The 25,520-nt window shown below is 35.6% G+C and overlaps 3 protein-coding genes and 1 long non-coding RNA gene across 7 annotated transcripts in view; 2 read left to right on the top strand and 2 right to left on the bottom strand.

Annotated features, from left to right (window-relative positions):
* ptgs1 (prostaglandin-endoperoxide synthase 1) overlaps nucleotides 1–3,005 on the bottom strand; it is a 30,147-nt gene extending 27,142 nt beyond the window's left edge. Inside the window, exons 1-3 of one of the 2 annotated variants that reach the window (XM_051894793.1) lie at nucleotides 2,668–3,005; nucleotides 2,490–2,579; nucleotides 367–483 (exon numbers count right to left, since the gene is read on the bottom strand). In XM_051894793.1, coding sequence (XP_051750753.1) covers nucleotides 367–483; nucleotides 2,490–2,579; nucleotides 2,668–2,674 — 214 coding nt within the window. In that variant the 5' untranslated portion in view covers nucleotides 2,675–3,005. The remainder of the gene's footprint in view (nucleotides 1–366; nucleotides 484–2,489; nucleotides 2,580–2,667) is intronic. The other variant, XM_051894794.1, reaches the window with a different exon arrangement.
* Nucleotides 3,006–6,429: 3,424 nt separating this feature from the next.
* On the top strand, nucleotides 6,430–9,585 carry lhx6b (LIM homeobox 6b; the record flags this gene model as incomplete). The annotated part of the gene is made up of 6 exons (XM_051894795.1): nucleotides 6,430–6,591; nucleotides 6,773–6,894; nucleotides 7,407–7,627; nucleotides 8,421–8,509; nucleotides 8,708–8,803; nucleotides 9,168–9,585. Coding segments are annotated over 6 exons (825 nt in total), but the record flags the coding sequence as incomplete, so codon positions are not given.
* Nucleotides 9,586–11,646: 2,061 nt separating this feature from the next.
* On the top strand, nucleotides 11,647–21,757 carry krt1-c5 (keratin, type 1, gene c5). Of its 2 annotated transcripts, XM_051895610.1 has the most exons (10): nucleotides 11,647–12,765; nucleotides 13,151–13,589; nucleotides 13,711–13,793; nucleotides 13,915–14,071; nucleotides 15,945–16,109; nucleotides 16,251–16,376; nucleotides 19,064–19,281; nucleotides 19,427–19,452; nucleotides 20,143–20,254; nucleotides 20,590–21,757. In XM_051895610.1, exons 2-10 carry the CDS (start codon nucleotides 13,194–13,196, stop codon nucleotides 20,630–20,632), a joined length of 1,326 nt encoding a protein of 441 aa, XP_051751570.1. In that variant the 5' UTR covers nucleotides 11,647–12,765; nucleotides 13,151–13,193; the 3' UTR covers nucleotides 20,633–21,757. The 2 variants fall into 2 exon arrangements, with proteins under 2 accessions (XP_051751570.1, XP_051751571.1); XM_051895611.1 differs by lacking the exon at nucleotides 20,590–21,757 and having other exon boundaries at nucleotides 11,655–12,765; nucleotides 20,143–20,401.
* LOC127513630 (uncharacterized) lies at nucleotides 16,267–19,175 on the bottom strand. Of its 2 annotated transcripts, XR_007930443.1 has the most exons (4): nucleotides 19,059–19,175; nucleotides 18,386–18,425; nucleotides 16,519–16,714; nucleotides 16,267–16,412 (listed from the first exon to the last, which is right to left on the bottom strand). It is a non-coding gene; the product is annotated as an uncharacterized LOC127513630 (long non-coding RNA). The 2 variants fall into 2 exon arrangements; XR_007930444.1 differs by lacking the exon at nucleotides 18,386–18,425 and having other exon boundaries at nucleotides 19,059–19,173.
* Nucleotides 21,758–25,520: the final 3,763 nt, after the last annotated feature.

Here is a 25,520-nt window from a genome sequence, read left to right as displayed (position 1 = left end):
GGCTGACATAGATGGGGGGGGGGTTGTAGGAGAACAAAAATTGGTCTTGAGCCTTTCTCTCTGCCAGTAATAGGTTGGCACAGATGTTGAACTGTGTCAAAAGAGGTATTTGCTTCCAAAACATTTGTGATAATTTATTGTTCTGTTTAAATCATTCAGCCATTTCACAGAGATTTATGTAACGCTATTATGTTACACACAGCTTAATTTAATATCAAAATGGAAGAAATGTTAGCCTTAATTTTCAGGTTAGGGAAAAACATTATTATTACCTGTATCTTAGCCCATCATTTTGTTTTGACATCATACAGTCAAAGAGTACAGTACAAATATACAGTCGGAATGAGATAAAAGCAAGTTACATACGTATAGTGCAATTTTCTCCATAGTATCCTGTTCTGGTGCAGTCACATTCATATCTGTCCAGGCCATATCGAACACAAATTCCTCGGTTTTGACAAGGGTAATAGCAACAAGGATTAACTGGGAAAAACAAGCCATAATACAGTCAAAGTTATAAAAAGTTTTATTGTTGTTATGAGTCTAATGGTTCCATAACACGGCTTTACTCGCAAACTACAGTTCCTGTTCATCAGTAAGGTGAGAATCAGACCCGTTATAAACCCAAATACACTCAAATTAATTACATTAATTGATAAGTGTACTATCCAAGTAGTAATAAAGATGTTTTCCGTCATAATGATGACAGTAGCACACACAAAAGTAGTAGCTGTTCCATACTCTGGCACGGTTAGCGTTCACACTGCATACGAACCGCACTCGAGCCCAACTGAACCGCGCTCTGGCCCACCTCTCCCAAGCGGACCAGGGCCGGTGTTGTGCCGAATTTTGACTCCCTGCCAAATTATTACCCCCCTCGTTGAGGTTGCTACCTGATTGCCTAATCCTAACCCCTCCCTCACACCTACTAGGGGGGTAATAATTTGGCGGGGGTCAGAATTCGGCACAACACCGGCTAAACGAACCGCTCCCGGGCACGGAACGAAGCGATCACACTTGTCAAACGAACCGGGCTTTGGGTTGAGTGTGTTAAAGCAATGATATTCATCTGATATAATGATATACATCTCTCACAAATGTCTCCATGGTTGCAAGGCACGCTCCCTGTGCAAGCAGGGGGTCACAGGCGCTGTGTAATATCATTGCGCCTGCTGCACCCATGGTACGGCAGCAAAGTTCCTTGATTATTACGCCGGAATGAGAGTATAGTTCCTAGCCATATCGGCCTAGAAAATCGCAACTTTTCATTTTCCGTTGGTCTTAGTACACAATGTAACTACAGAAGAGTCAAGTTTTAAATAGGAAAAATATCGAAACTCTTTGGTCATTTTTGAGCGAGATGCTAACGGTCTAATCAGATTCAATGAACTATGCTAAGCTATGCTAAAAGTGGTGCCGCCAGACCCGGAGATCGGCTGAATGGATTCGAAAACGGTAAAACTCAACTGTTCAACTCTAGGGGAGTTGGAAAATGAGCCTATTTTCAAAAAAAGTGGAGTGTTCCTTTAAGTACATTGTAGAAGTGTACTTTTTTTTCACTTTGGGATAGATGATTTTGCAACCATGACCAAAATGGCATGAACATCTGCACTAATTTCTTTCATGGTGTCAAATGTAACATTTGAAATAAGTGAAATTATCAGTATTGTACAGTGAATTGTTAAACTATGCTCTCAAATCCATTTTTAAAGACATTTCTCACAATACTATTCATTTATTCTCGTTAGAAATAAAGCAACAGGCTTCCCCTGATAAGGCTTATTCATAAATACAAGACACATCATATCTTTGCTCATGGTTGTCAGTGGCATGACCCTCTACTTCTCTTGACAACATTATGACAGACAGCCTAAAAATAGAAGAAATTTTGAATGAAATGTGGTTACTGTGCACAAATTGTGTGGCAGATAACCAGAATCTTCCATTTTCTCCAGTACTTTCCACTCATTATACAAACATCCTCTAGCTCACGCACATGCAACAGTGAGCAGAGAAACTTGACCAAAATTTTTGGTTAACTACTAGTCTATTCACAAAACACAAAACAACATGTTAGCGATTCAATTAACTAAACTATGTAAACAGAGAGACTGATACAAAGATAGCATACTACACAACCAAGACCAGACTTGTTCACTGCTGCTTACGCATACCTCCATGAGGACGAAAGGAAAAGGAGAGTCATGCTGGAAATCTCTGATAAATTATTTGAAGCTGTTGTGTGATTTAACAAAATTCGAGGTATGTTAAAGATGTTATACTATATACTATATACTTTTTTTCATATTCTGAAAAAAAAATGAGTTTGAGAGAAAATATAGAGAAATCAAAATAAGAATTTATTGTCACTTCTAAATTGTCAACCTCACTAAAGTTCAGTTTACGTCTCCAATCTAAATAAATACTGGCATATGCACTGATATCTTTTTTTTTTTTTACCATGACACACATAATGGAGATATACTTACCAGTGTTTGATGAAGTTGGGCTTTCTTCACCAACACATAAAGAGAGACTCAGCAGCAGGATAAACGTCCACTTCAGGCAAAAGCTAAACACTGCAAAGCAAGATATCTGATAGGGCTTGCCACAAAAGTTGATATACGTTATATAAATCTAAGAGATTTAAAAAAGTTAATTGCTCACCTTTCATTGCAGTTTAGAACGCAAAATTAATTAAATAAAAAAGTACGAGTACAAAAGAATTCAAAAAGTGGTGTTAAATATTTCCATGTCGTTTATCTGCCCATGCAAGCCTTCATGCCAAAGTCAGTTCGTGCACAGAGACCCGCGGAGGATTTTTGCAGACTGATAAGAAAAAATCGTTCAAATGGAACTTTTAGAGCGAAAATAAAATTACAATATCAGGAAACTCCACCCTTTCCCCTCAGACTACACTCGCGATTAAAATACCAATGCGAAATAGAAATGGATCTCGTCTTGGAACAGTTGTGCAGTTTTGAGATGAAATTGAGAGAAAAAAAAAAAGAAAAGAATGAAATTACTGGAGCGCCACCGTGTGTCTGAATTTGTTGAGCAAGAGCATCACTAGACGCGCTTTATGCGGCGGGTGGTCTTGTGTTGTGTTTTACTTCAAATGTATTTGAAGTAATTCGCTTCATTGTAATGCAGTCACATCCTAATTTGGCCCCAGTAAATTCTTTACTTCAAAACAAGGGTTTTATAAGCGGAACAAGGATTCATGAAAATTAATTAGCAACATGTTAATGTTTAATTTTAATCACAACAAATGAAGATGAACTCATTTAATTTCAGTGCTCTGCCCGAACTGAATGACTGGTTCCACAATGTTACAAATTGTGCTTTATTACAATATTTTTCAATGTTATTATAAAGTCTGCAACAAAGTATCCAATACAGTCCAATAAGCATAACATTGTTACTTCTGAGTTAAACATTTGATGGTCCAAATAGCCAAATTACTTTACAACAACAAACACTATGCAATATGGGATCTACAAATGTATCATTTTTAAGCTCGTTATAATAATGATAATATTTTATAGTCTATTGTGGCTACAGGAGTAAACAAGATGAAAATATTATGCCTATAGGCCTACAATTTTCAGAAATGTTGCAAATGCCAAAGAAATTGTGCGTTGCTGTAAGGTCATATGCAGTACATTTAACTGGAAATATCAAACATTTTTAATCCTGTTCGAGCAGGATCCATGTTAACATGGTTCAAAATGATTGCTCACCATTCTGGCTGTATGCCCTGGAGGCTGAACTTCAGGGAAATTAGAAAGATGATCACAAAAACTGCCCTCTTTTCTAAAAGGAAAAGAACATGGCATGCATGTAAAACGATAATTTAGGCAATACTAATAAAAATTGAGTTCTATCAGATCTAGCATAAAAACAACCTTGGAGAAGTAGGTGTGAATCTTTAATTGAACTTGTTCACACACTTATCAGTTTTGGAACTGACTAACACATTGTAAACTATACTGAAAGAAATTTCCAAGCTAAATAGCTTAACTGTTTGACAATAGTTAAAAGAAGCCCTCAAGTAAAATGCCTCCCCAACTTTTACGACCAGACTTTTTACAATCTCTGTCAGCTCCACAGCCCAACTATCACACTCTTCAGCCCCTCCAGGGTAAGTTTCTCATAAATTACCCTATTGTAAACATGCCCTGCTCCTCTCTACCACAAAATCACAGAAAAGAACATCCTCACAACCTTCAGCTGAAGGGATTTGAGCTTTTCAGCATATAAGATCAAATCATCTAATAATCCTGTACTTCTAAATCTAACAATTTATTGCCTCATATTAGAGACTTAACTTTATAATTTAATTCCTGAATATACAGTTGCAAGAAAAAGTATGTGAACCACTTGCAGAATCTGTGAAAATGTGAATAATTTTAACAAAATAAGGGAGATAATACAAAATGCATGTTCTTTTTTATTTAGTACTCTCCTGAGTAAGATAATTTATATAAAAGATGTTTACATATAATCCACAAGACAAAAAAATAGCTGTATTTATTAAAATAACCCCATTCATAAGTATGTGAACCATTGATTCTTAATACTGTGTGTGGTTACCTGGATGATCTACGACTGTTTGTTTGTTTTGTGATGGTTCTTCATGAGTCTCTTGTTTGTTCTGAGCAGTTAAACTGAGTTCTGTTCTTCAGAAAAATCCTCCAGGTCCTGCAGATTCTTCGGTTTTCCACCATCTTTTGCATATTTGAACCCTTTACAGCAGTGACTGAATGATTTTGAGATCCGTCTTTTCACACTGAGGACAACTGAGGGACTCAAACACAACTATTAAAAAAGGTTCAAACATTCACTGATGCTCCAGAAAAAAACATGATGCATTAATAGATGGGGGGGGGGTGAAAACATTTGGAATTTGAAGATCAAGGTAAATTGTATTTAATTTGTCTTCCGGGAAACATGAAAGTATCTTCTGTTGCTTCCGAAGGGCAGTACTAAATGAAAAAAATGTATATTTAAACAAAATAAGAAAAATTTGGACATCTTCATCCTGTTCAAAAGTTTTCACCCCCGACTCTTAATGCATCGTGTTTTCTTCTGGAGCATCAGTGAATGTTTGTCTTGTGGACTATATGTAAACATCTTTTATGTAAAATATCTTACTCAGGACAGTACTAGATAAAAAATAACATGCATTTTGTATTATCTCCTTTATTTTGTTAAAAATATTCACATTTTCACAGATTCTGCAAGTGGTTCACATACTTTTTCATGCAACTGTATATAAAGCAGTTCTGAAAACCCAGATCTGTATGATGCTGTCAGCTGAACATTATTTAGCACCACAACACCCAAAGGGCTAACAGGATATTACTAGACATGTGTTTAATCATTACAGAGCTGCTATACAGCCAAACATATTCAGACATAAGTGTTTGTGGAATAACTGACTCTGATCTGATCAACAGGAAACTACATGTAAACATCTCTCTGGCATTCAGCTGTATGAAGCACTGTATGTAATTGATGATTTGTCATTCGGGAAGCACCTTTAGCCACAAAGTGGCTCAGAAGCAGCATATTGTTCCAATATCATTCCAGTATTACTGATTTTGTGGTAAGACATTTGATTACACATCATTTCTAAAAATAATTATTTTTTAGGTCTTAAAAATCATAAAAATGATGTAAAGACTTATGCTTAAATGCTAGTGAAGGAAAAAACAAGATACATAGATAGATAGATAGATAGATAGATTACCACATAACCAAGTTACTGAACAAATAGAAGTCATTGTATTCAACATTAATTCTTGAAGTCTGCTATAGGCTAATTAAAGATATTTGTTGGCAGTAAAGAGGTTAGAGATCTAAATCTCTCAGATATTTAAAATACAATGAATACAATAATATAAATGCATTATATAAAATAAAACTTTCAACAATATAACAATAAATCTTTATTATTAAGGATTTTTTTTCTTGTGAACTGACAAAACTCCATGATATGTGTCAAGCTGGCTTGCAATGGCACAAAATGCTTGCATTGAATTTCCTGTCTATGTTCTTTGATGATGGCCTTATTGCCTGTGACTGACAGCTGAAATTTACTCTTTGGTTGTCTCCAATCATGAACATTTCAAGTCATCCTAATTGCATGGACTTTCTCTGTTCTCTTATTATATGGCAAATGATAATCATTCTGAAGGGCTTAGAGGTTAAGAGTGTAATCGATAATTCTGTTATAATTGGACCTAAGTGTAGCATTAGCTTCCATATTCAGGATTTGTGTGAACGAGTTTTAAATCCCAGTCTCCTCATCGCTTCAAGTAGGCTATCCTCGCGCACAGAAATGGTAAGTAGCTAGAATTAAGTCTTGTCTTATTTTAATTTGACTACCAAACCAGATAAAATCTCATTTATTACGAAATACATTTTAACGTAGGTATTCTAAAAATATTTTTTCCAAAGTCGAACCATCATTGTCGGAGTTTGAGGGAGAAAGGGCCTGTTTTGACATCAAAGTGTTCATCGCTATCGTCCTCATTCATATGCGCGCGCTGCGGGACGGAAATTGTGGACCGACAAGTGCTGAAGGTGCTTATGATCCTCACAATGACGGCGAAAAAAAAAAGGATAAAAAATAGTTATAATACGTTTGTTAACATATCTTGTACATTTAATACTACTATAATTAGTATAATAATAAATGAATACGACAATAATAAAATATTTTTGAGCGTTTAAAGACGATATTTAACGTTATTTCTTCTCGCAGGTGAATGGATTAACGTGGCATCTGAAATGTTTGCAGTGCTCGGTGTGCGCAGTGTCCTTGGGTCACCATAACAGCTGCTTTATCAGAAATAAAGAGATTTTCTGTAGAACGGATTATAACAGGTAAAGTGTTTAATCTTTTTCACCAAGGTTTCCTCCATTTCTGAAGATTTTCATTTACATTTATAGTGCGTTGGTTGACAACATAGCCTACTGCATGTGCTTATAACATTATACTGTAAAACTGTTTTTAATAATTTTATAGTAAACAGAAAACTTTCCATTTATAAAAAGGTAAAAGGTTTAATTTTAATGATGAAATAGGCAACATTTTATCTTAATATATTATGTTAACTTATAAAAAGGGTTTAACATCAGGACTTTCACTAATGTCCTCTGCACTGTTTGTTCTGTAGGCTATATTGTTTAAACAATTCCTAAACACTAAACTTTAGTTTAACTGTATTTTTTTTTTTAAATGAACGTGGATTCAAAGTTGCAAATTGCAGCCGACTTAAATTGCCAAAGAAGAAGAAAATTGAGAAAACTGAAGCTTTGTCACAAAATTATTGTGACAAATGTCATGATTACAGAATGATGTATACCAGCAAGAAAATGATACATTTTCTTTTCAGTACTTTCGGCATAAAATGTGTTCGATGTAGCCATCAAGTCAGTGCAAATGACTGGGTTCGGAGGGCAGGAAATGGCATATATCATCTTACCTGCTTCGCTTGCATCTTCTGTAAAAGGCAGCTTTCTACAGGGGAGGAGTTCGGCTTGATAGAGAACCAGGTTCTCTGTCGCATTCACTACGACATAATGCTACTAAACCTGCAGCGCTTGTCAGACAATGGTAATTTTTATTTTTATTTTTTTTCATACATAATACCAGCGGAAAAGGACATTAAAACAATATCTTGCATACACCGATCAGGCATAACATTTTGACCACCTTCCTAATATTGTGTTGGTCCCCCTTTTGCTGCCAAAACAGCCCTGACCATGTTGAGGCATGGACTCCACTAGACCCCTGAAGGTGTGCTGCAATATCTGGCACCAAGATGTTAGCAGCATGGGCACCCTGACTGGTCTGCTGCTATGCAGCCCCATACGCAACAAACTGCGATGCACTGTGTATTCTGACACCTTTCTATCAGAACCAGCATTAAATTCTTGAGCAATTTGAGCTACAGTAGCTCGTCTGTTGGATCGGACCACACAGTCTTCGCTTCCCACGTGAGCCTTGGCTGCCCATGACCCTGTCGCCGGTTCACCACTGTTCCTTCCTTGGACCACTTTTTATAGATACTGACCACTGCAGACTGGGAACACCCCATAAGAGCTGCAGTTTTGGAGACGGTCTGACCCAGTTGTCTAGCCATCACAACTTGGCCCTTGTCAAACTCGCTCAAATCCTTATGCTTGTGCCTATTTTTCCTGCTTCTAAAACATCAACTTTGAGGACAAAATGTTGCTGCCTAATATACACCACCCACTAGGTGCCGTGATGAAGAGATAATCAGTGTTATTCACTTCACCTGTCAGTGGTCATAATGTTATGCCTGATCGGTGTATGGTAACAACATCCTCTCAAGAATACACTAATACAAGGAACATTTAAAATAAGGTAATTTGTATCACAACAGGAAATGATCTGTACGGAGCTATACCCATACAGTATCTCCCAAAGCCGCCTAAAAGACCTCGTACATCATTTACTTCAGAACAGCTACAGGTACGTTTCAGATGCTTTTTCTCCACCTGTGGTAAAAGAGGGAAAGGGACTGTAACAGAGCTACTGTATTACATACTTTAATATGGTTTTACGAGCAAAACAAATTCCAAGGACTTGTCCTAAACCACAAACAAATGTTTAATACTCATAAATCTTTGCATATCAGATTGGGCTTATATATGTATTTGATTTCTACAGATTATGCAAACCCACTTTATCCAAGACAAGAATCCTGATGCACAGACTCTGCAGAGGCTGGCAGACATGACTGGGCTGAGCAGAAGAGTCATACAGGTACAGAACATAAGCTTAAGCTTTTATGCCTGGTTTCACAGACAAGGTTTAAGCCTAGACCCAGACTAAAATGTATGTTTGGGCTGTTTTAACTGAAAGCAACTTGCCCTGACATATCTTAAAATATGTCATTGCCATTGTTTTGTCTCAAGATGCACACCATAAATGTTTTTTCTAAGGCATGTTTAAAAAGGCTACTTAAATGTCATAATTTGACTAAGGCCTAATCCTGGCTTAATCTAAGCCCTGTCTGTGAAACTGGGCCATAGTGACTCGCTTAATTGAATTGTTCTTTTTAGCATGTTAATTTTTTTTTTTTTTTTTTAAATGAAGAATTTAATTGTAACTAGTACTGAATTCCTAGGTTTGGTTTCAAAACTGTAGAGCCAGACAGAAGAGGAACCCACTTCATGACAGCATCTCTCCACGGGACAGATACCAGACCTCTGCAAGGCCCTTTCTGTCAGATAACCAGTACTTCTTGCCCTCAGAGACCTGAGACTCACTGAGACTGTCCACTATTTCAGCATCTGTGCTACTTGATATCTTTTGATGTATAAAAATTTATTTGGGGAGTATTTGATTTAAGTGCTGATTGAATACATACTGTTTAAAAGTTTGGGTTCAGTAACATTTTTTTTTTTTTTTTTACAAGAAAGTATCACTTTATTATTTAGCAAAGATGCATTATATTGATGTGACAGTAAAAAAGTGACAGTAAAGTGATGTTAATAAAATGTTACGGAAGATTTCTATCATAAATAAAATGCTTTTTTATTCTTCAGCTGTTTTATTTTTCAATCCTAAAAAATGTGTATCACACTTTTCCATAAAAATATTTAGCAGCACAACTGTTTTCAGCATTGAAAATAATAAGATACGTTTCTTGAGCAGCAAATCAGCCTATTAGAATGATTTCTGAAGGATCATGTGACACTGAAGACTGTAGTAATGATGCTGAGAATTCAGCTTTGCCATCACAGGAAAAAATTACATTTTATTAAAATATAAAACAGCTATTTTAAATTGTTATAATATTTATTTATTTATTTACAATATTACTGTTTTTATTTTGGTCAGACGAATGCAGCCTTGGTGAACATAAGATTTTTTTTTTTTTTTTTACAAACATTAAAAAATAATGCTGACCTCAAACGATAGTGTAATACCACATTTAAAAAGTTAACTTTTATTAACAATCCATCAAGAAACATCACTTCAGTTTAGATGGTTCTGTATTTATTTATTTCCAATTATTAGATGTAGCAGGTATTTACAACTGTATAATCTTTATAAGAGAATATTGAGTTGAAAGGACTTTGAAAATTATCATATTATTGACTGTAAATTGTAAAAAGCGTGTCTCTTTAATAATACTGAACACATTTGTTTTTAACAACAATTTGATGCTAAAAGTTGCTCAAAACATGTGAGATGGATAAAAAGAAGTGTGAAACATTATTACTTGATTGGGATTAGGCTATTCTAATTGACATGTAGTTGAAGTGTATTCTTTTCATCTTATGTATGCACTTGCCAGAAAAAAAGAAGAATGACAAGCTTGACATCTTTCTTTCTAGTCTCTCTGTCTGATTGCTAAAAATTGGGACAATTTTCTGACTGCATCTTAAAATCCACAGCCCTGGCGATATTTGTTTTCTCGCACTCTGGCAATAATTGTCAATTATCTGTCAGTCCATCTAATGACCCAATATAATACAACCATCAAGCTCTTTTATTCACTCATATTCATTGGTATGTAATAATTCCAATGGGCGTTGAAAGACACCAATTTTTTTCTGTGTTTAGTGGCAATCACAATTCATAAAATGTCCAATCAAATAATGACCATTAAACTATTCATCCAGTGAGCAATTCAGTGGTGACCAGGCAGGCAGTATCAGGCACTGAATACTGCATGATGCATTGATTTACTGCACTGTACATCAATGACACCATTTCTTAAAAGTCTTGTATTGATTTGGACACACTTAAGCTTTACAATGTCAAAATGACCAAACGCCTATCTAAAACAGCTTGTCCTTCCTAGTCATTTATAGGTAATTTCTTTCCTGCAGTGCACCTACTGTATAGGCTACTATACAATTTACTATACTGATCCATTTTTAAAGTTAACTATTTTATTTATTTCTTTATTTTGCTGTACAATTCCATCCAAAAGTTTGAGTCTGATAAGACGTTTTATTGTTTCTGAAAGAAGACTCTCACCAAGGCTGCACTGGTTTGATCAAAAATACAATAAGAGCAGTAATATTGTGAAATATTATTACAATTTAAAATATTTTCTCTTTTAATAAAATGTAATTTATTCCTGTTATGGCAAAGCTAAATTATCAGCAGTCGTTGTTCCAGTCTTCAGTGTCACATGATCCTTCAGAAATCATTTGCTGATATGCTGCTCAAGACACATTTCTTATTATTGTCAAAGTTGAAAACCGTGTTGCTTAATATTTTTGTGAAAACCTTGATACATTTTCAGTACTTTTTGTAGAAAGTTCAAATGAACAACATTTATTATAAATATTTTGTATCATTATAAATGTTTTTACTGTCACTTTTGATCAATTTAATTCATCATTGCAGAATAAACGTATTAGCAATATAGTCACTGTACATTCACCATATGTTAGCATATGTTAAGCTAGGTTAAATAATTTTTAGTGTCTGTTTTATCCATGCACAAGGTCAGCACAACATCAGTATGCAATTTCAGTTGTGGCCACATGATGGTGCTGACTCTATTTACAATAGTGCATGTTATTTGTAATGGAAGGGTCGCCTTTACTGATATACTTCAATTTAATCTATTTAGATAGAGGGGCCATGGTGGCCATGACACTTTGATATCTACCATGAAAGTGGCAATCATTTAGTACCATGGTTTACATCAAAGTACCATGGTGTCACCATCTTATACACCCCTATTATACTTCACAGGTATACATGGTATACTTCACAGAATACCACGGTATTACTGTAGTAAATGTCCAAAAAACATGGTAAGGGTATTTTTTGTTAGCGTCATGAAAGATAAAAAAACACTGAGAATCAAATCTTGAATCTTAATTCAAAAATTCATTCAGATTTTCAGTTTCAATGTGTGGTAACTAGGTAATTAGGTCAACCTCCTCCCCAAATAGAAACATTTCTCATTGGTTTTGCCTTTCTGCTCTCTCTCAGTCTCTTCATTGTTTGAGCTTCTTCCTGGCTAGTGAGGCTTTAGAGGACCTTCTCCGTGTGAAGCACAGTTCTCACGTTACAGGTCATTGTACCTGCACTGAATAGTGTCAAAATGGACTTTTCCCCCTTCTCTAAAGCAAATCAGGTTACACAAGATTCAGAAAAAATGGGTTGTGGTTATTACAGTACACCCTGTCCCACAGTGGATATGAAGTCACTTCTATTATAAACAGTAGGCTAATTGTCAGTGTTAATTATCTTAAAGGGTTAGGTTACCCAAAAATGACAATTCTCTTATCATTTACTCACTATCATGTTGTTTCAAACCTTTCTAAAGTGGAGCATAATCTTTTATGTTCCACATTAGAACATATTTTCTTATGTGAATATATTTTGGGGTCAAAACAACAATGGATTCTTTTGATTTTCATTGTATTAAACTTTTTCAGAAATGTGTGTGTCTAAGTCTGTCTTTTAGCATAGGTTTCATGAAAACATCATAATTTTACTGACATTTTTCAAAATCAAATGTGCAATGTAATCTGTGAATGGTGCCTTGGGAGAATATCATTGTGTTTTTTTGGTTTCAGTCAGGAAATATCCTTTACCTGTGGAGAGATGTGATTGGCTGGCAGTAGACTTCCATAGTCAACAGCTCTTCAGGAGGAGTCCAAAGCATATATATCACCTGAACAACTACAAATAAAAGCCACCAGTTCTTCCCGCACACAGGCGCTGCACTACATTTGGATACAATCCATGTAAGTATTACATTTCATATTCACAAAGTCTCTATTCTATTTTATTTGCAGCCAAATTACCATTTTTTTTTTTTTTTTTTTTTGTGAAGACAGTGATTTTGTCATTAAAATGTAAAAGTTTGTATTTTGTTACAATCTATAATATCCAACAATTTCCAGGGTAATTTTTTTGCGAAGTCTAATTCTTCACTGCAGCATAATATTAAAAGCATTAAATATCTCCTTAAATATTAAATATCTGTTTAAGCATATGCAAATGAAGAGTGGAAAGGTAAAAATGGAGAGTTATTGTTATTCTGGGTTTTCTTATGGTTTTCATATGCCATAAATGAACGACAAGCTGCATTCAGAATATTACAACCAGTCAATATTTATTTTCCAACAGATCACATATATACAGAAACTCCCTCTCTGGTTCTGCAAGCACAATGACCTCCAACTTCTCTGTGCACAGTCACTCTCTTGGACGGCAGCCGTCTTTCTCCAGCATGTCTATGCGTGATTTTGGGGTTCGGGGACGCTCTAAAGTCCCAGTGTCCCTCTCCTCAGCCAGTACTCTGTCCCTGTCTCGTTCCACCTCTCTGGGAAATGGCCTAAACATCCTAAGCAACCTCTCACTGAATGGTATGGGAGTTGGTGCCAGTGAGAAGGAGACCATGCAGGGTCTAAACGACCGACTTGCCAGCTATCTGGAAAAGGTTCGCTCTCTGGAGAAGTCTAACGCTGACCTGGAGCTGAAGATTAAACAGTTGATGATTGAGCGAGCACCCAAGGGTCACGACATTGAGGGATTGATGGCTCAAGCACATGCGATCGGACAAGAGGTTCGATTATCTAGTGGAATTTAAGTTCTGTTTATTGCTTTGGTTAAAATTGTCTTATAAAGTAGCAGGAATGTTCAGTGGTGTCATTACAGACAGTTATAATCAATCTTCTGCTCTCTAGGTGAGGAAAAAGACGTTGGAAAACGCTCGTATAATGCTGGAGATTGACAATGCCAAGCTTGCAGCAGATGACTTTAGGGTCAAGTGAGTTTTGCTCTTTTTGTTCCTTCTTATAATCGCTGAGAATCCATCATGAAATGTATTCAGCCATTTTGTTTTAATTTTGAGGTTTAATTGGTATGTTATATTATTTCTTTATAAACAGATGGGAGGCAGAAGCTACCCTTTGCCAGTCGGTTGAGAGAGACTGCCATGCTCTGAGACGAGCAAAATCTGATCATGATCAGATCATCGCAACCCTCCGAGGAGACCTGGACAGTCTGAAAGAGGAGCTCTATTTCCTGAAGAAGAATCAAGATGAGGTTAAACACATAACTGACATGAAAAAACATGATCTTATTAATATTCGTAGGTGTTTGTAAACAATATAGACATATTGACAGCACCTAAAAAGCATTTACATAGATTTAGAAATGTATAAAAGTCTTTAGCAATCCTTTATGTTATATTTATATATTTCTATACACACATATTTATTACCCTACTATAAACCTAACCACTTCTCAATAATATAATGTAATAGGCAGATAAGCATATCGTGACGGTAATGTTAGTTAGAATATCCTATTACACAGATGTTTTGAGCAAGATCATGTTGCCTTCACAGTAGTCAAATATCAATATAGCACATATAGCAACACCTTTATCAAACTGTTTTCTTTAGATAAATATATAGAATAATCAGTGTGTAAAACACACACATAAACACACACACACCCATGTCCACAAACATATAGAGTAGGAAGAAGTGTTTGGACAGACAGGTGTGGCTCCACTGAAATGTAGCATTTAACCATAAACCAGTGTTATTTTAGCATCTTTGAGATACTATTATAGTTTTCTTTTAATACTTTGAATTTGAATACTTTGAACTTCAGCCACACTTAAAAATATATGAAGATCTTTGCATTATATAACAAAATATCAAATCAGTTGGCATTTATTTTTAAAGAAAGATAGCACAACTTGTCAAATAAAACTACACAAAAATATGTTTGGTAGATTTTAAATATACTGACGACATGCTAAAAATGACCACTCATATTAGTAGGCCTATTAGTATTAGAAAACTAACACAATTTGTTTGCAAAAATATTTGCTTGCTTTGATATTTTATCTACACTCTTAAAAATAAAGGTTCCAGTGGGGTTTTTCGCAGTGATGCCATATAAGAACAGTTCTTAAAAGAATATTTTTTTTTCTTGGTGTGAAGAACATCTTAAAAATAGTAATATTTTTCAACTAAAACTATATTGTATCTGTTCAGTAACTTCTCATTAATAAGTGAATGGGCAAATTTTTAGTTTTGAATGTTACCATGTTTTTAACACGCTATTACTTTATTTACCCCATTTTTAATTTAAAAAATTGAGAAATTCTTTGAAATTTAAAATGTTACAAGAACTACATCAAAAACCAGTGTGATGCAATAAAATATATTTATCAATATTATTTGAAATTATATTTGAATATATCATTATATGAAATTTATAAGAGAATATAATATGAGAATTACCATATGAACTCAATGATAACAGCTCAAAAGTCTAAATTTATGAAAACTAAACATTCTTTTTCTAACAAAACATCAGTATTACTCTAAAATGGTTTCAAACAAAATATATTCATTTTACTGGCATAAACTTGATGAGAAAAGATAAGAAATAGTCTGAATCTACTTTTCATGTGGCGATGGTTCATTCATAGGTGGCATCAGAGTGAAATGTGGACTTTTTTAATTTGACCCTCTTTCTGGTTTATGAACTTTTGATCTACTAACAGACATTAATTTAATTTGTCATTTTATTTCAATTTCAGAATTATTGTGTGCATGCACAACCATGTTTATAAAAAAATGCATTCCAACTGTGTGTGTGAGTGTAGGAAAGAGGCTAATTGTATTTTACAGAAGTAATTTGAAACAAATCTAACTAATAGATGTAAAAATAAATAAACAAACAAACAAATAAACAACTAATACATAAGCATATTTTCATGTGTGAAGCCACAGTTCACTTTTGAGTCAAAACAGACCTGAACGGAAAGGTTTACCTTTTCTGGGTCAAAATGGACCTGAATGTATTGGAAGCGTTAAGAGTATAATGCAATTTATACATTTTAAGTGTATGAATACTGTCTGGTGAGATTGTAAATTACTTTTCTGTCTCCTTGAAGGAGAAGAATACACTGAAGTCCCGTCTAGCCAACGAGCAAGTAAACGTGGAGGTGGACGCAGCCCAGGGCCCAGACCTGGGAGCCATCATGGCAGAGCTAAGGGTGCAGTATGAGAGCATCGCACGGAAGAACAAAGAGGATGCTGAGATGTGGTATCTGAAGAAGGTCAGTGTACAATCCAACACAGACTCCACAGCCAACACACCCCAATCATCTATTTATAGACTTGATGATTTCACTGCAAACACAGGTGTGTTTGAACGAATATGTGTTCTGTAATACAATAAGCATGTTTATATGTGACAGCTGGAGAACGTGCAGTCGGAGGTGAAGGAGAGTAACGAGGCTCTGCGATGTGCTCAAAGTGAACTCAATGAAAGACGACGCTTCCTGCAGGCGTTAGAGGTGGAACTGGACAGTCTGCGCAAACAGGTGATATGAATGAGCATTTATCCTCACTGCTGCATTCTACCTGGTCAAAGGGAAAACATGTGACTAAAGAAAAGCCAGGAACTCACCACGCCTTAAAGGAATAGTTCACATAAAAATGAAAATGATCCCATAATTTACTCACCCTCAAGCCATCCTAGGTGTATATGACTTTCTTCTTTCAGCCAAACACAATCAGAGTTATATTAAATAATATCCTCCTGACACTTCCCAGATTTGTAATGGCATTGAATAGTGCCCGAGTTTTTGAAGCTCCAAAAAAGCGCATCCATCCATCATAAAAGTAATCCATACAACTCCAGTGGGTTAACAAATGCCTTCTGAAACAAAACGATGGGTTTTTGTAAGAAAAATATCCATATTTAAAATTTTATAAACTATAATCACTAGCTTCCGGCAATGGTCGTACGCAATTTTACAAAAAGATTGACCTCTGACCCAACGTATGATGTAGGCATAGCGTAAGCTTAGGTGAGAAATGACAAACATGGAAGCACACAGGATAGAGCAAAACAAAATGTTGGTCACATATTAAAAGTCTAAAATGAGACGTTTTAAAGAAAAAATGTCGGAGGATTTTGATATAGGAGAAGAGGAGCTATGTCATATGCTGGGTTAGACGTCACCCTTACGCCGGAACTCGACTCTATTGTGAATGTGTGTACGGCCGTTATATATATATGGTCAAGAAACAAGACAAATTTGGATCTAAACCTAATTGTTAAAATATTATCTGGAAATTATTTACTTTTTAGGCTACCAGTGTATCTGTATTTGAGATTAACATTTCACTATGCAATAGCAATATCAAATTTGGCAAATATTAACATATTTAAGTGAATATTTTAGTCTTGAGTGATATAAAAATACTTTTTGTAAATATTTTTAAAAAACATTTTCATGAATCATCAAAAACCTAAACCATTGAAAATTCCTAATATATGATATTTAAGGAAGCAATGTCGCTTTTTGAAGCAGAGAGAGAAAACTTGTTTCTTGATACATCTCAAATGTTCTTTTGTTGCAACCAGATCTTCGACCCCTGGGAAGAGGAAAAAAACAGTCTCTTATCTCTAAAATGTTCTGAAGTATTTTGAGAGCTTTATATACAAGATAACAACAAAGTTTCCAGACAAATTGCTCAGGGAAAATATTTAAATTACTTTTTCTATCCATAAAGTGGATGCCATTTACTACAAAGAGGAAATTCATTTCCCAAAGCCTCAACCATAACATGTCCCTGAAAAGCTCTGAATGACTTCTTTAGAACACAAGGGAGGTCATTCAGTAGGTTGTATGGTTGGGATGATACTGTATGCCTATTTACAAATGTTCTCTATAGTGGACAAGATTGAATTGCTTGAACTCAAGAGGTTATAGCAAAAATAGATCTTTCCAACCTTCTTTTCGATGAACTGCTTATGTTATATTACTCATTTGTAAATCTGTTTAGATAAACATTCTTCAAACAGTCGAATCCTCTATCCTGTGGTTAAAGGGCAATGGTTATGTCAGTGAGCTGTTTGAGGCATCATATTCTTGCAGGGTTTTTCTTTTCACCTTTTTTGGATTTTGTTTTTAATTAGATCTGCAATCATTTAGTCCATAGTTTGTCAACAAATATCCAGAGAACGTATCAAGGTTATCTCTTCAGCACAGGAAACCACAGCCCCCTCCATCTGCTGTTCGTTCTCATGCAAACAAGGACAATATATGTTTACTCCTGTATAAAAAAATCGCTCTGTAATACATGTGATGACAGTCTAAAAACACATTGCGTCTCATGGCCTGGACAGGTGATAAAGACCTTTCAGCAGGTAGTACAACTAGTAGTTCACACATACTGGTTATAGATCAGGCATTAAACAGGGCAGTTAATTCTTGATGGTGATCTTCCTAATAATGGTTTTGACCTAAAACATTTATCTACTTAAAAACAGCTTAAAGGGATAGTTCACCCAAAAATGAAAATTCGGTCATCATTTACTCACCCTCAAGTAGTTTTAAACCTGTATGAATTTCTTTGTTTTGCTAAACACAAAGGAAGATATTTAGAAGAATGTCAGTAACCAAACAGATCTCGCCCCCCATTTATACCATAGTATTTATTTTTCCTGGTCAAAAAGAGAATAAGATTTTTAAATGTTTTTGAAATTTAAAAAAGAAATATCTTATGCTCACCAAGGCTGCATTTATTTGATTGAAGACATTTCAATATATTTTAAAATGTAATTTATTCCTGTTGAATTTTCAGCAGCATTACTCCAGTCTTCAGTGTCACATGATCCTACAGAAATCATTATAATTTGCTGATTTGATGTTCAATTATTAATAACAGTTCGTCTTATTATCAATGTTTTCAGGATTTTTTGATGAACAGAAAATTCAAAATAACAGCATGTATTTAAAATAGAAATCTTTTGTAACATTATAAATATATCTTGAGCAGCACATACATTTAATTTCTGAAAGATCATGTGACACTAGAGTGGAGTAATGGCTGCTAAAAATTCAGCTTTAAAAAATAAATTGTAATAATATTTCACCATATTACTCTTTCTACTGTATTTTTGATCAAATAAAGGCAGCCTTAATAAGCATAGGAGATGTGTTTCAAAAACTTCGAGCTTCCACATTGAAAATGTTATGAACGTTATGGCTCACCTCAGGTTGGTGTTCTTGAGGGGAACCTCGGAGAGACGAATCAGAAGTACACGCTTGAGATTGAGCGTCTTCAGGGCACACTTACACAGCTGGAGGACGAACTCTCACAGCTGCGCCTGGACATGCAAAGAATCAAAACTGATTACGAGCAGTTACTGCGTATCAAACAGAATCTGGAGCTGGAGATTGCCACCTACCGAAGGCTGCTGGATGGAGAGGAAGTGTAAGAACTGAGAAAGGTTTCTCAAAGCTGAAAAATGCTGTTTTCCATTGACATATTACAGTTTAGTACACAACAGATGATTCAGAATGAAGCATCTCTGACATATAAAATCAGATGTGACATTTGTTTCCTTTTTGTTTTTCAGGATAAAAGAGATGCCCACTCCTAAAAGTAAGTCTGAATGAATAGTTCTAAGACTATAAAACTCAAGATATATTCAGTTTATTTAATACATGCAAATAATGTTTTCTCGAGCAGTGGTTTTGTAACATCTACAAAAACCCTCTTAAAATGTAATAATAACTGTTCTTTTGCTAAAACAATGGTTTGATATACAATTTGATATAAAACATTTGTTGGTATGGTATAATATTGTACATTACATTTTAGATATTTGAATTTTCAAGAATTTTGTCATAATTATTGTACTGTTCAAATTTTCCTGAAAGGCTGTTTTATGGCTGGTTCCCGTTGTGACAACTTGCCCCATAATAGTGTGACAACATGTCCTGCTAATCAGTGAACTTTATTTTTTTTCTTGTCAGTAATGATAAAAATGTTCAAAATGTTTTTGTTTTTTTGTTACTAAGTCATTGAGGGTTGTCTTATTTTCAAAAATAAACCCACCTGAGAAATATTTACTGGAGTAAAAAGTGTGACAACTTGCCCCTCTCCCCCCTATAACAGTATCATCAAGTGTAGTTATACTGTAATTGTCCATAACTCTTTGAGAGTGTGACTCGACACAATAAATTAAGGGAAGTGATTTCCTAATAAGACCACTTGAGTAGTTTAAAACACTGAATTTGCATAAATTCTCATGCCTCTTAGTTTTACCATTGTTTTTTCTGCCTTTTGTAGAAGAGCCTGAAGTGAGAACCAGGAAGATTGTCAAGGTGGTCACCCAGACCATGGTAAATGGAAAGGTAGTGGATGAATCCAGTGAAGTTGAACAGATTGAAGAACGGAAAAAGTGAGTCTGGTTAAAAAGTGACACGCATTCTTGTGATAAGTGTCCACTGTCCACTGACAAAGCACAAAATATCACACGACTATTATCAGCGATTTGTTCATCATTTCACCAAAAAAAGTGAATAAACATTTCAATTATTACAAAGTAGTGATGTGTCAGCTGTCTTGATTTTTTCTACTACCTCTTATTCATCATGGGTGGTAGAAATTGCAACATAAAAACTATAACAACACTTTACATCTTCACACTCTCTCATAAATGTCTTTTTATTCTCTTGCATTTCTATTCACTGTGAAGCTTGTGCACTGATATTATTTCTTCTTCACTTTCTTTAGGTCTGATTCTGTAAGGCGAGTCGCAATAGAGCGGGTCATTTAAAAGTAGCACAGACCGAAAGTCGCACAGTGAAACTAAATACATACGATACTAGCTGATATCCTGAATGAAGTACTAGTTTTAGAGGTAGTGGTAGAAAAATGATATGTAGCTGTGGATGGGGATTTGAACCTGTCTGGTCACAGTGTGAGAAACTGAGCCAAACAATGAAATCAAGACAGCCTCACTTTGAGAACGATGACTGAAAAAGCCCTGACACCAAATCTCTGTAGTATCAAATGCCTTGCTTTTGTGAGGGTTTCTAGGTGAAACACCTAATATACTTCCACCTCATCACAGTCCTGGTAAACAAGAGCTTTTACTTTGGTTTGCTCAGATAAGCTCCACTATTCTTTTGACATCCCAGAAATATAACAATTTAAGCACTTAACAAATGTATTAAAGTCATGAACAGCCTGGCTTTCAGTAAATGCTACAGTGCAAAGATTAGATGTGAATGCGTTGAATAATTCTATTGGCAATCTTAATGGATGCAGGTCAGAATTTGTTATTAATTTTCTAAAAGATTACTACAACTAAAATACCGAATGAAATGGCTGTATTTATCATTTTTATTTGCAGTATTTCATACCAACCATATATCTATAAACATTTAGCTCATATTATGGAAATGTAACACTTGTGTTAGAACAAGAGCACCAAAAACCACATTCAGTTATTTTCACCATTTGGCAGATTGAAATATGAAAGTGTTTTTTGTACATCTGACAAATAAAGGTGTGTGAAATGCTCAGAGTCACAGTTCAGCATCTTGCACCCTGCGTATTACCCCATATAAACCATTGTGCAGATGGGTAAACATACTGATACATACAATGAAGCATTTACAATAAATTTTAGACTGATCAGCCACGGTATTCGACTCTTGTTTGGTGTCTGTTATCCCTGAGAAACTTATGAAACATTATTGATTTTTTTCTGCTTTACCATTGTAAATCACAGGCATTATTATTGTAACAAATGCCTTTGCAAGCTACAGGTGAATCACTTGGGTATGGCAGGGTATGGCGACTGCCACCAGGTCAATGCAACTTATATAATTTTATTAATTGCATGCAGGATTAATGGAGTTATATTACTATGTGTAACATATAATTTGTATATGTATAAATAAAATGTATATGTATAAATAAAACAGAAAAGTAAATTAAAGCGATCTTGTTATATTCGTGTCATGTAAGATCAACGGCGCTGACAACGTGTCTTTTCACAATGCGACTTTGCAGCGTTGAGTATTGTAGCCAATCACAGAGATTTCTGTTGAAAATAATGACCAATCAGCGGTGTTTAAGTTACCGGTTGTCCTAACCAGCCGCGAAGGTGACACGAGACGATTCTATTTTAGAAATGGTTTCTATTTTTTTTGCCGAGGCTGGAACAACAGAAACTATGGCAATGTTAATTAATCTCAGCTAATGTTTATATGCTTTATTTAATGTTAAAAGCGTGTAACGTGACTTTGAATATCATTTAGTGCTCCCAGCTTTGTAGCCGTAGTAAAAGCAACAATGGATAATTCACCTCGGAACTTGAAACAAAATGTAAAGCAAACACATTTGTAATACATTTGTAAACAAATGTAAGCAAGAACGTTCAAACTGTGAACAAACAAGTGTATTCTACGACAAAGATTATTTTAGTATCTCAGTATGTATTTTTTTAAATAATATTTAAATGGTGTAATATTTGTAGATTTGATTCCTTGCGAGTGCCGTCAAGTTTAATCTCTGGTCACTGGTGCTGTGCAAATGCCGCGAGAGCCCACCCACACTGTGTTCTGATTGGCTGTGGTTTTTGATTGATTGACTTTTAGTTTTACAAATTAGGACAGTCTTTGTAGGATAAACAAAACTGTTTTTGGTAATCATATTAGAAATAACATTTAAATTAGATAATATTCAGACTTTTCAGAATCATCACTTTTGAGCTTTTAAGTGCTGGAAAAAGTTGTGTGAAGACTGTGCGACTGTCACGTCGAGGGAGTAAGGTTGGATGACGTCATCACCCTGGCTTTTGGTGAAATGACGCCACTACACCAAAGAAAAAAAAGGTTCAGGCAGGGCCGGGTCTAATTTATCAACACTAGAATTACTATTACTAGAAACTAGAATTACTACAAACATTGTGCGGTTGTATTTTTCTGGCGCGCCTCACGCCGCATGTCCTTTTACAGTTATTCCTCACAGACACGCTCAGCACTTCAGGAAGTGTGTTCACTTCACGCCATGCTAGAATTGCCATAACTACAAGATTTCAGCTTGTATTAGCATTCATGTCCTCATCCACATCCTTTTTCTAAGCAGTTTTCAAAGTTATTTGCACACCTTATCTGATTGCTTCTCGAGATGGCCATTGACAATCACATGAGCAGATGATATGCAGCTCCTTCATAAATGAATTAATCTCTATTTAAACACGCGCACCACTGATGCATTGCTACACGATCATGGAACACTTGAAAATTTAACTTGGAATTTTAAAATTCTGATTTCCAAGCCATGAAAAGTCTTGAAAATAAGTAAATTAAAAACTTAAAAAAATATATGTTACTACTCTAGAAAAATTTTAAATAGTTTTGCTCAGTTCAGCTCTAAAATACACTATATTGACAAAAGTTTTGGTACGCCTGCCTTTACGTGCACATGAACTTTAATGACATCCCATTCTTAACCCATAGGGTTTAATATGGAGTTGGCCCTACCCTTTGCAGCTATAACAGCCTCAACTTTTCTGGGAAGGATTTCCACAAGGTTTAGGAGTGTGTTTATGGGAATTTTTGACCATTCTTCTAGAAGGTTTTGTGAGGTCAGGCAGTGATGTTGGCGAGAAGGCCTGGCTTGCAGTCTCTGCTCTAACAGAGTCACAGGACTCTGTGCAGGCCAGTCAAGTTCCTCCACACCAAACTTACTCATCCAGGTCTTTATGGACCTTGCTTTGTGCACTGGTGCGCAGTCATGTTGGAAGGGGCCATCCCCAAACTGTTCCCACAAAGTTGGGAGCATGAAATTGTCCAAAATTGCTTGGTATGCTGAAGCATTAAGAGTTCCTTTCACTGGAACTGAGGGGCCAAGCCCAACCCCTGAAAAACAACTCCACACCATAATCCCCCCTCCACCAAACTTTACACTTGGCACAATGCAGTCAGGAAAGTACCGTTCTCCTGGCAACCGCCAAACCCAGACTCGTCCATCGGATTGCCAGATAGAGAAGTGTGATTCGTCACTCCAGAGAACACATCTCCACTGCTCTAGAGTCCAGTGGCGGCGTGCTTTACACCACTGCATCCGACGCTTTGCATTGCACTTGGTGATGTAAGGCTTGGATGCAGTTGCTTGGCCATGGAAACCCATTCCATGAAGCTCTATACGCACTGTTCTTGAGCTAATCTGAAGGCCACACGAAGTTTGGAGGTCTGTAGCTATTGACTCTGCAGAAAGTTGGCGACTTCTGCACACTGTACACCTCAGCATGCGCTGACCCCGCTCTGTGATTTTATGTGGCCTACCACTTTGTGGCTGAGCTGCTGTTGTTCCCAGTTGCTTCCACTTTGTTATGATACCACTAGCAGTTGACCGTGGAATATTTAGTAGTGGGGAAATTTCACGAATGGACTTATTGCGCAGGTGGCAACCTATCATGGTACCATGCTTGAATTCACTGAGCTCCTGAGAGCGACCCATTCTTTCACAAATGTTTGTAGAAGCAGTCTGCATGCCTAGGTGTTTGATTTTATACACCTGTGGCCATGGAAGTGATTGGAACACCTGAATTCAATGATTTGGAGGGGTGTCCCAATACTTTTGGCAATATAATGTATTTAGCAGCATATTGCGCTATTTGTTGAATAGTAGCCCATTATTTGATGTGATAAGTTACATGCACCTTTCAGAATCTGCAAAATATCAATAATTTAAAGAAAAAATAAATAAGAGATCAAAAATTATGTTTTTTATTTAGCACTGCAACGAAAATGTTTTATAAGAGATGTTTACATATAATCCACAATATATAATAATATACATTTACACAAATTAAGCAGTTCAAAAGTTTACATACACTTAATTTATTCTCAGTACTGTGTGTCATTAATTTACGAATGTTTTATGATTTTTTTTTTCATGAGTCCCATGTTTGTCCTGCTCTGCCCACAGTTCTTCAAAAAAATCCTCCAGGTCCAGCACATTCTTTGGTTTTCCAGCATATTCTGCATATTTTAACCCTTTTCAGCAGTGACTGTATGATTTTTAGGATCCATATTTTCACACTGATGACAATGGCGGGGCTCATACGCAACTGTTACAAGTGGTGAAAAGTTTTCAGTTTTCACTGAAAACATTTACTAATACTCCTGAAGGAAACAATGCATTAAAATTCAGGGGGTGTAAACATTTGCACAGGATGGTTGGGGGGTAAATTGATCTTATTTTTTCTTTCTTATGTTGCATTGTAGGGCAGTACTAAAAAAATTAGATCTTTAAATAAAATGAGAACAATTTCCAATCATCCTGTTCAAAGATTTACACCCACTGGCTCTCTTATTGTGTTGTGTTGCCTTGGCCATCAGTGAATGTCTGCAGCTTTTGATCATCCAGGTAACAACACACAGTATTAAAAATTAAGAATCTAGCATGTAAACTTTTGAACTGGATCTATTGTGTCAATTCAGTTAATTTTTATGTCTTGTGGTTTTTATTTTTATATAGCAATACAAAAATCACATAAAATCAATAAATAACCAAGCACAACTCTATAGAAAGGAAACAAAATATAGGGGGGAAAAAAATAAGAAAAAAGAAAAAATTCTTTCTACATTCTTAAAGATTTAGAGTAAATCCAAAATTCTTTCTGAAAAACAGAAACCAATGGCTTT

The sequence above is a fragment of the Ctenopharyngodon idella genome, chromosome 5, assembly GCF_019924925.1.
Source record: "Ctenopharyngodon idella isolate HZGC_01 chromosome 5, HZGC01, whole genome shotgun sequence".
Lineage (NCBI taxonomy): Eukaryota > Metazoa > Chordata > Actinopteri > Cypriniformes > Xenocyprididae > Ctenopharyngodon > Ctenopharyngodon idella.
This window is presented reverse-complemented; position numbering and strand designations above follow the sequence as displayed.